At 47.8% G+C, this 10,000-nt stretch overlaps 1 protein-coding gene across 1 annotated transcript in view; it reads right to left on the reverse strand.

Moving 5' to 3' along the window:
* Positions 1 to 5,087: 5,087 nt before the first annotated feature.
* Positions 5,088 to 10,000, reverse strand: part of plch2a (phospholipase C, eta 2a) — a 71,980-nt gene continuing 67,067 nt past the window's right edge. The window contains exon 22 of the mRNA XM_080858022.1: positions 5,088 to 6,883. Within this exon, the coding sequence (XP_080714148.1) occupies positions 5,178 to 6,883 (1,706 nt within the window). The 3' untranslated portion in view covers positions 5,088 to 5,177. The remainder of the gene's footprint in view (positions 6,884 to 10,000) is intronic.

Genomic DNA, 10,000 nt, shown 5'->3' on the forward strand with positions numbered 1-10,000 from the left:
AGCCACCACAATGTCAAGTTAGTACACTTAAACAACCTTCATCTCATATCAGTACACTTAACTTCTCTACCTTTAGTACACTTAACAGCTACCTCTGTGATGAAATAATTGTGAAACACTATCCATGATCAAAGAATGTATTAATGAATGGCTTTTTATTAATTAATGCCTTTGCACGAATCATGTGCTTATGTGTGCGGGAACATTTTATGTGTTCCTGTGTGTAACTTATTATTATATTATTAGACACTTACTCTGCATATGCGTTTAAGCCATATAAGTAAAAGAATGAACCTTCTGTCCATGTTTGGATGAAGTCAGAGGTGATAAGAAGGGTCGAACTGTGCCTGTTTTCTTAGTACACTTAAACAGCTACTTCTCTACGCTTAGTACACTTAAACAGCTACTTCTGATCCTTAGTTACATAGCCCTCTGTTGGTTTGCCCACACTTGTTACTATGAGGATGCACCTTGCAGAAAACCAACAGAAGACCACTATATCAAAAGATAGCAAGTAGAATTACATACAAACTAACTATAATTGACAATAATAGGGAAATGCATAATATTGCACACCAGTAATCTTATTCTAAGAATAACAGTGCTAGACAGTTACATTTACATTTACATTTAGTCATTTAGCAGACGCTTTTGTCCAAAGCGACGTACAAGGGAGAACAATCAAGCTAAGAGCATTAAAAAACCTGGTGTAACCATAAATATTGCTTATAAAACGACATAGAAAGAATGAAAAAAAGAAGTGCGGGCCTGTTGCTGCTTAAGTGCAGGTTGAGCCAAGGTGCCAGTTTAGGAAGAGAGGTGCTCTTTGAAGAGTTGGGTCTTCAAGAGTTTCTTAAAGGTAGGGAGGGACGCTCCTGCTCTGGTAGTGCTAGGCAGGTCGTTCCACCAACGTGGAATGTTATAACACTGTACAACATAATACAAAACCAGGTGCACTGAATATTTCCTATCACTGGGAGCTTTATGAAGGCCAAAGTTATGACTTAAGCCCCAGATTGTGAGAAGTTCTACAGCATGTTAAAGATGCAAAGCTAAGAACAGCACCTTTGATTCACATACAAACCTAGATCTCTAGACACAAATACACACAACCATCTTCAACGCACACACACACACACACACACACTTTTGCTTCACATTGCAGTAGGAGTGAAGAGCTTGTGTTTCAGTTCTCAGGGATGACTCTAACTCTAACCAACTCTAAACTACTTTCTATAACCAACAACATGCGTATCTATAACATATGCATTACAATGAATGTGATCATAATTAATTTGTTGTAACATGTAACAGACGGAAGCTAATTAATGATGTCTTATAGTATTGTAGTACTGGTTGCCACCAGATATAATTGTTTACTACGTAGCAACCCAAAGAGATGCCTGTGGGTGGATGGATGTCCAGAAATACACTCTAGTCTCCAGTGCCAGAGTGTGATCTAGAGTGTGTTCTTAGAGAAGGATATCACTTAAGGGCAACACAGACACTAGACTGTTTTAAGACTGGCCTAAAAACCTTTTTATTCAGAAAGGCGTTTCCTACTTTTTTTTTAAAAACGTATAATTTTTTAAACTGTGCTTTTGTTATGAGCTGTTTTAAACTATGTAGCACTCTGAGTTTCTGCTTGAATGTAGAGTGCACAACAAATAAAATTAATTATTATTATTATTATATCAGAAATACACTGTCTAGTCTCTAGTGCCAGAGAAACGTACTCACCGTCCAGTCAGTAGTTTTGGTCAGTCTTCTGAGAGCAGTGCCGCAGTGATGGGATGAAGATGGGGGTGAGTGAGTGGGTCCCCCCACATTTAAAGACAGAGGGGAGGGTATCCCCCAAGGTTTCAACAGCCAATCAGAGAGGGATGGGAGATTGTGGATGTTTTGGGAAAGGAAAAGCATGACAAATCCTGTGGGATTTATAGACGAGAGGGGAGGAGGAGGAGGAGGAGAGGAAGAGGAGAAAGGAGAAGAAGGGAGGAAAGGAGGAGGGGGCTGAGGTAAGAGGTTTAGACACAGGGGAGGAGGCTTGGGAAATAGTCACAAGACACACTGAACTCTCAAAAAAGACAAAGAATCAAGGAAAACACGTTTGACTCAAGGAAGACAAAGAGACAAGGAAAACAACAATTCTTCTGAAATTCTACAATAAAGTTTAGCTGATCTCAGTACCTCCAGGAAAAAATGACTTTACGTGTGTTGTTAATGTGTGCTATGCATGTTTTGTCAATCACAAAACACGGTAATGTACACATCCAGCTAAACTGCCATTGTTTACAGTTTATTGAACAGCCCATAGTTTAATAATAAAAGCTCTTCCCCCTTACTGAGGTGCACCAAAAATATTCTGTAGACGTCTCAGACAGTTAATCTGTGAGGGTGTGCCTTTTGAATGCATCTGAATGAACATGAGTTTACTTGTTTATCCTTTGGAAAAACTATCTTAATTTTGCAAAGTGGGGTCCAGAGATCAGACCTGATGCCAGGAGCTCTAGAGTGGTTTTTATTTTCCCCTCCAAATCCTCTGACAACAGCGGGCTGAATTACGGCGCCCAGATTGGCTTGAAGTAGCGCCCTGGAAGACGGCCCTGCGCTGAGCGCTCCTCAATAAACGCGGAATTAAAAGCGACTGGCGCGTCCTCCGGAATGCCAATGAGATGACCCTTTTGTGTGAGTGACAACGGCGTACAATCTCTGTCACTCAGTGGGGCATGTTCGGACTAGAGGGGGCGCACAGCACGGCGGAAGGACCTGGCAACCCCGCTTCACTCCGACGGCCGTCGCCGCGGCAACCGCAAACCCAGGCATGACCAGCCCTTTGTGGTTCGTGTCAGTCATTAGTTAAGATGAACAAGTCAGGGCTTTATTTGCAGCTGCGCCCAGGGGGGGTTAGGGAGGGGGTGTTTATGACAAGTCTGCTGGACGAGAAGGAAATGAGAAAATTTGCGGAGATGAAGACAGGCGGTTGTGGCCACGGATGAGTAACGTTAGATGAGAGTGCTGTGCTCACACACACACACACACACACACACACACACACACACACACACACACACACACACACACACACACACACACACACACACACACACACACACACACACACACACACACATACACACACAGTGGTTTAAGCTGCTTAATAAGGCTTCTTTGGGTGTAATTTCACATCCAAAAGTGTGCCAGCTTTTGGGCAGCTACATTTTTCCCCAACAGGGGGCCTTTTAAAGTGGGCCAGGAAGGTAGGCATGGAGAACTGTGTAAACACACAGGGACAGACACATACACAGACTCCTATTAACACATGCATCTCTGGACACACACACACACACAGACTCCTATTAACACATGCATCTCTAGATACACACACACACACTCATACTCATATTATATCATGCATCTCTGGACACACACACACACACACACAACCGTCTCCATCATACACACACATACACTCTCAAAAATAACACATGCATCTCTAGACACAATATAAACACACACACCTGTGTATCAGCTTATGGGTGTACCTGTGCAATCTTTAATATGTGTGAAACCTCTTCATCTTACTCATAAAACACACCCACACACGATAAAAACACGGACACAGATTTATGTAATTTCTAATTAGATTTGCTTTTACTTAAATATCATCCCTAACAACCCCAGGTCTGGCATCTTGTCATGACCACACAGTATGATCTGAGAAACACTGCTTCCCATACTCTTCCAGTTCATTACCATCTAAAACAAATATCAACAAACAAAAAATAAACGGAAGATGACAATAAAAAAAATGGAGATCAAACTTCTGTGGCCACTCAAACACACATGTGGACGGCTCTCAGTATTCATCTCAATGCTGATCTAAACACAGACGACAGAGCCTGTCCATCAGTGAGTCGTACAGTAGAGGAGAATGCACACAGAACATGCAAATGTCAGATTTAAGAGGGGCGATCTATCAGCAAAACCTTATAATAATAAAAAAAAAGATCCTGACAAGTTCTGTGATTTCAAAATGCAGAGTCAGGGAACCCGGTGCCATCGTGCGTTGAGTCCTATAGCTTGCCAAAATAAAAAGGCCAGGCGTTTTGTTTTGTTAGTCTGCACAGAATATAAAATTTCATTTAAAAAGAACGTCATCCCGTTAAACAATGCATTCATAGCAAAGACATTCCAGTTTTCCTTATATAAAAAATTCCCACCAATACCTTAATTCAGTATGTTTAAAATGCATTCATAAGTTGTTTGAAAATATTGCTAAAAATAAAAACAGACAGACACATCCACTAGCGAAACAAAATGCGTTTAAATACGTACAGAATAAGAGCAAGTCAAAGCAGTAAAAGAGAAGCTAGTTTTCGAACGACGTATCCGAGACATGACACCCTTTCCCAATGCTACGAGGGCCTTAACAAGCCCATAAGACCTCCAACTGAACAGCTCCACATTTCCGGAAGCTTCTACCCCTTACTCTTCATTGAGTGCAGCGAGATGCACTGGAGTCATAGAGAGGAGGGAGAAAAAAACGCTCAAAGGTGCTTCAAACATTAAAATAGGTTCAGGTGGTGCTCTAAACATTTTTTATAACGAGTTTTGTTATTGTTTTCTACAAAGTGACTTAACTAGGCAGTAAGAAAGCTAACGCGTGCACTTCACAGCAGTTGTGATTTGACAGCAGTTTGAGACGAGACTGTATATCCATTGCTTTAGTCTATGTGACATTTGTCATTATAACCCAAGACCCAATCTGGCAACATCCTAGGAAGAGAGGCCTAGTGTTAGTGTGGCTAACATAGTGTGTGGAAGTAGTAGCATTATCAGTGCTTTAAAACAAAGACTTCTCAACAGACTCCATCAACATATACAGATTCATTACAAACAAAACAAAACAAAACAAAACAAAACAACAAAAAAGACAAAATGACCATTTTTCATTGCTTCAAGGAATTGTAGGATATCTTTTTAAAAACGATTATTATTATTTTTATTACAATAACAGGATTGTGTGCTTCTTTTGCCCAGATTACAGTCCAGTCCAGTCTAGTCCAGTCCAGTTAAGTCCAGTTCAGTTCAGTTTAGTTCAGTTTAGTTCAGTTTAGTTCAGTCCAGTGTAGTAGATTGCATCTCTTTCTTTCTGACTTCCTCTCTGAGCTTTCTCAGAGCTTAAGCCTGAAGAACACCCCATTGTCCTGCGGGCCTAACAGGTTCTGGGTTTGTGTTTGGTTCTGGTGGTTCTCATTGTTGTCATGGATCTGGTGGTTCTGAGGCAGGGGAGCAGGGGGCAGCTGGCTGAGGAGGTCCAGGCTGGAGCAGGGGCTGCGTGCCACAGAGCAGGCCCCCTCAGGGTTGCCCCTCTCCTCCAGGGGCCCGCCCCCCGCCGCCGCCGCCGCCGACCTTCCCAGCATGCCTTGCTGCAGGCGCTGCCGCTCTTGGTTCTGCTTGGCGCGGTTGGCGATGTAGCGTACGCGGCTCTGGCTGCGTGAGGACATCCGGCGCAGCGGGGGAGGCTGCTCCGACTCCTCCCCAGCCTCGGGGGCCTCTGGCCTGGGTCGGAGCATGCTGGCGGAGGGGTGGTGGTTGAAGTCGCTGGAGGTGAGCGGCTCCACGTCGGTCAGGCGCTTCAGCTGCTCGGTGAGGTCGTCGCGGGGCTTGGGGGGGGCGCCGAAGCGGCGCTGGTCGCGGGGGGGCGGGCGGCACAGGAAGCTGCGGCTAATGCTGCGGTACTTGCTGTCGAAGTGGCACGTGATGTCGTCCGACGTCAGGTCGCCCAGGCTCTTGGACTTGGAGGCGGCGGACTCCAGCTCGGTCTGCCGCAGGGGGGTCGCGGGGAGCTTGTGGGGGGGGCTGCGTGCGGTCGCCGCGGCGACGGCAGCCTGCTTCAAGCCCTCCATGTAGAGGCGGCTCCAGGTGTGGCGACGCTGCGTGAGGGGAGGGGCGGGGCAATGCGGCTCCTTCGACAGAGGGCGTGGCCTCAGCTCGTCCAGCTCCGCCTCTTCCTGCCGCAGGTTGGGGATGGACTTGGACTTGGACACGGGGCGCGGGGTGTCCTGGTGGCCAGCCGGGGGAGCCGTGTAGGGGGGTCGGAGGGCGTAGGAGGCGGCGGCGGGAACAGGACAGGGGCGGGGGGAGCGGTGGGCCAGGTTGGGCAGGGAGAGGTCGATCACAGTGTCGTTGGAGGAGATGGAGGATGAGGAGGAGACGCTGTCGCGGTGACTGTTGCCGTCCAGCGCGCTCCAGATGCGGTCGCCGAGCGTCGCGTCCATCACCACCTCCGGAGTGGGCGTGGCCGGGGACGTAGCGTTAGCGGCTGCTCCCCCGCGCACCTGCCCCTCGCTCAGCGCGCGTCTGACGGGGGTGTGTCTGAGTGTGTGTGTCCGAAGCACCGGCGGGGCGGGGGCCATCTGGGGGGGGTCACGGTCAAAGAGGGCGCGGAGAGCGTGGACCCCCTGGGTGGGGGAGGGGCTCTCAGAGTCACTCCCATCTCTATTTGGGCCAGCCTTCCCATGACCCTCTTCTGGCGCCTGCATGCTGCCAGTGGAGTGTGGGGGGGTCGCGGGGGGGTCAAGTGGCTCTAACCCCCCCTGGCTGTCCGGCGGCGTCTGGGAACGAGGAGGGGCTGAAGCAGGGAGCGATGGCGCCCTCCGGAGGGGAGGGTGGGTCGTCTGCTGGTCCGGGCCGGGGTCCGAGTCCGGTTTCTGGTTGGTGAGGGCAGGAGGAGAGGGAGGGGAGCGGAGGAGAGGCGACGGGGCGAGGGCCAGGGACGGGGTGGAGGTGGAGGAGGCGAGAGGGCGGTCACTGGGCTCCTCAGAGATGGATTTCAGGCCAGGATAAAGTGAGATGGATCTCTGGATGAGGTGCAGGCCTGAGAGAGGGAGAGAGAGAGAGAGGGAGAGGGAGGGAGAGAGGGAGAGAAAGAGAGAGGGAGAGGGAGGGAGAGAGGGAGAGAAAGAGAGAGGGAGAGGGAGGGAGAGAGGGAGAGAAAGAAAGAGGGAGAGAGTAAGAGGGGTCAAGAGAGGGAGAGGGAAGGAGAGAGAAGCAGTTAGAGACAGGGAGAGGGAATGATAGCGCGAAAGAGAGAGGGACAGAGAAGAGAGGAGAGGAGGAGGAGGAAGAGACAGAGGGTAGAGAGAGGGAGGGAGGGAGGGAGAGAGGGAGAGAAAGAAAGAGAAAGAGAATGAGAGGGGGCAAGAGAGGGAGAGAGTAAGAGGGGGCAAGAGAGGGAGAGGGAAGGAGAGAGAAGCAGTTAGAGACAGGGAGAGGGAATGATAGCGCGAAAGAGAGAGGGACAGAGAAGAGAGGAGAGGAGGAGGAGGAAGAGACAGAGGGAAGAGAGGGAGGGAGGGAGGGAGGGAGACAGGGAGAGGGAATGAGAGAGCGAAAGAGAGAGGGACGGAAAAGAGAGGGGAGGAGGAGGAAGAGACAGAGGGAGGGAGGGAGGGAGGGAGGGAGAGAAAGAAAGAGAGAAGAAAAAAGAGAGGCAAGGAGAGGAGAAGAGAGAGGGAGGGAGAGAGAAGAGAGGGAGAGGTGTAGAGAGAGAGAGACAGATACAGAAGGACAGGCAGAGAGAGGGATACAGAAAGGAAATGCAGAGAAACATAAATCATTAGCTTGTACAAATGACAGCTTGTCTGCACAACAAACACAACCAAAAAAATAAAAACAAGCACAATCACAACGCACAGAGGTGGCGCTAAATCAATATGCAACAAGTAACACCCAAGCTTGAGATGCCTTAACAGCACATCCAGGGGGAGCCCTTGAGGCGCAGTCCCAGCTTACACAGGCAGGGGGCGCACACTGCTGTGTGAGACGGCAGATCATGTGGGGGGACATTCCCATACATCAGAAAGATAGACGACACACACACACACACACACACACACACACACACACACACACACACACACACACACACACCTTTCAACTTCAAACCCTCATGCACACAGCAGACACTTTTAAAGTTCACACTTTGGATACTGCTTGCCTACTTCACTGATGTATTTCACCTCAACTATAAAGTAAGAACCCTAATGAATGCTCAATGCATCTGGCCCTTATCCGGCCCTGACCTGACATTAATCTAACCCTGAGCTGGCCTTGATTTGGCACTGAGCTGGCCTTGATTTGGCGCAGAGATGGCTTTTATTTGGCGCTGAGATGGCCTTGATTTGGCGCTGAGCTGGACCTGATTTGGTGCTGATTTGATTTGCTTTGAAATTAAAACAAAAAGTTGGGCAAGCATAAATACTTTCCGATTGAAAACAGCAGCGCAAGATTTGGTCTAGATTTGGACAAGATCTGGATCCATAGCAGGTCCACTCCAGAGTTATACGCTCCCGAGGACACTGTTTAACAGTGATCAGAACAGACCAGTTGCTGTGGCAACAGCCAGGGCATGTGTCATATACACACACAGTGGGGCCCTGCTGCAGGCTCTATATTGAATGACCTCATGGTGACTGATTATGATGAGAAATAGGCCAAGCATAACCATGCAGAACAGCACAGCTTTTATATAAAAAGATACGGACATATGGACATATTACCTATGAAATATTATATATGGAATGTGATATGTGGAATATTATGTATGAAATATGATATATGAAATATGGACAAATATGGAAAGAGGAGCCTAGAGGAGTGTGAAGCAATGCAGCATGGCGGGGCCTAGAACAATCCGAAACAGCATAGAACAATCCGGAACAGCAGAGAACAATGCAGAACAGCAGGCTCTAGAGCAGTGTGATGCAGAGCAGAGCAGAGCAGAGGAGAGCAGAGTAGAACAGTGATGAGAGACCATGACAGGGTAGAGAGGCGTGCGGAAAACAGACAGACTTTACCTGACGCTGGCCATCCAATCAGTTTTGCACTGGAGGGCAGAGAGCGTGCAAAAAGGACAGAACAGAAGGATTTTAGCACACCAGGAAAGCACCAGACACACACACACACACACTTGCACACGCACACACACACACACACACACACGCACGCACGCACGCACGCACGCACGTACACACCAGGAACGCACGCACACACAGAAAAGGGGAGCAGAACAGCGCACACATTAACACACATACACACACACACAGCTGAGAGAGGAACTGTTACTAGTGCTAAAAGCATGGGACTAGATGAGGAGAGAGGTAAAGAAGTTGGCATATGTATGACCCTTTGACCATAAATGAGAAACATCTAAAAACAGTACACTACTCAGAAAATGCATGCTAGCAGCCAAACGCATGGCTAGCTTTAGGTCTGTGAGATGGGACGTCCCGTGATCAAGGAGGGGTATTGGAGAGCATTGCATGACACACTCCACCCACTGTATAGAGCAGTTTGTTGTTGACCGCAATTACTTATGTGTTTAAACTTTCACTTAAAAATAACTGTGTGTGTGTGTGTGTGTGTGTGTGTGCGTGGGCCTTGCTGGGTTCTCTCTTGGGTTAGGTCTTATGACTCCAACGGTTTGGTGAATGTGTGTGAATGTTTCGTAACGCTTTACAGCTTTGCTGGTCCTCATGGCAACTGTGTGTATTTCCACAGAACATGTCAGACTAGACCTGCATAATCTAACCAAGATGCTTCATAATATAATCAAATCTATCAGTGTGAAAATACAACTAATGACATTGATCATCATATTGTTTTGGCGATATATGAATACAATTGTATTAAGTTGAATTGAATAGTAATGCTACCAGTGATCACTGTGTATGGACCACTAAACAGGAAATGGCAGAAGTTTCTCAAAAAGAGTTAAGATGGAGCAGCACCATCTTAGAGGTGACTAGAGGGGAATCTGGGGCAAATATGGGCTGGAATCATCCCAGAGGTGTGTTCAAAAAAGCTAAGAAATGTTTGCTAACAGTTTTCAAACAGTTTGTCATTTGCTTTGAGTGCACTGCGAATGCTTGCGAATGCTTGCGAAAGCCCACATACGGTCTAAGGAGGCAGCTCTGGGTGACCGCTCACCGAT

Source organism: Sprattus sprattus (assembly GCF_963457725.1).
Source record: "Sprattus sprattus genome assembly, chromosome: 2".
In the NCBI taxonomy this organism is placed as follows: Eukaryota; Metazoa; Chordata; class Actinopteri; order Clupeiformes; family Clupeidae; genus Sprattus; species Sprattus sprattus.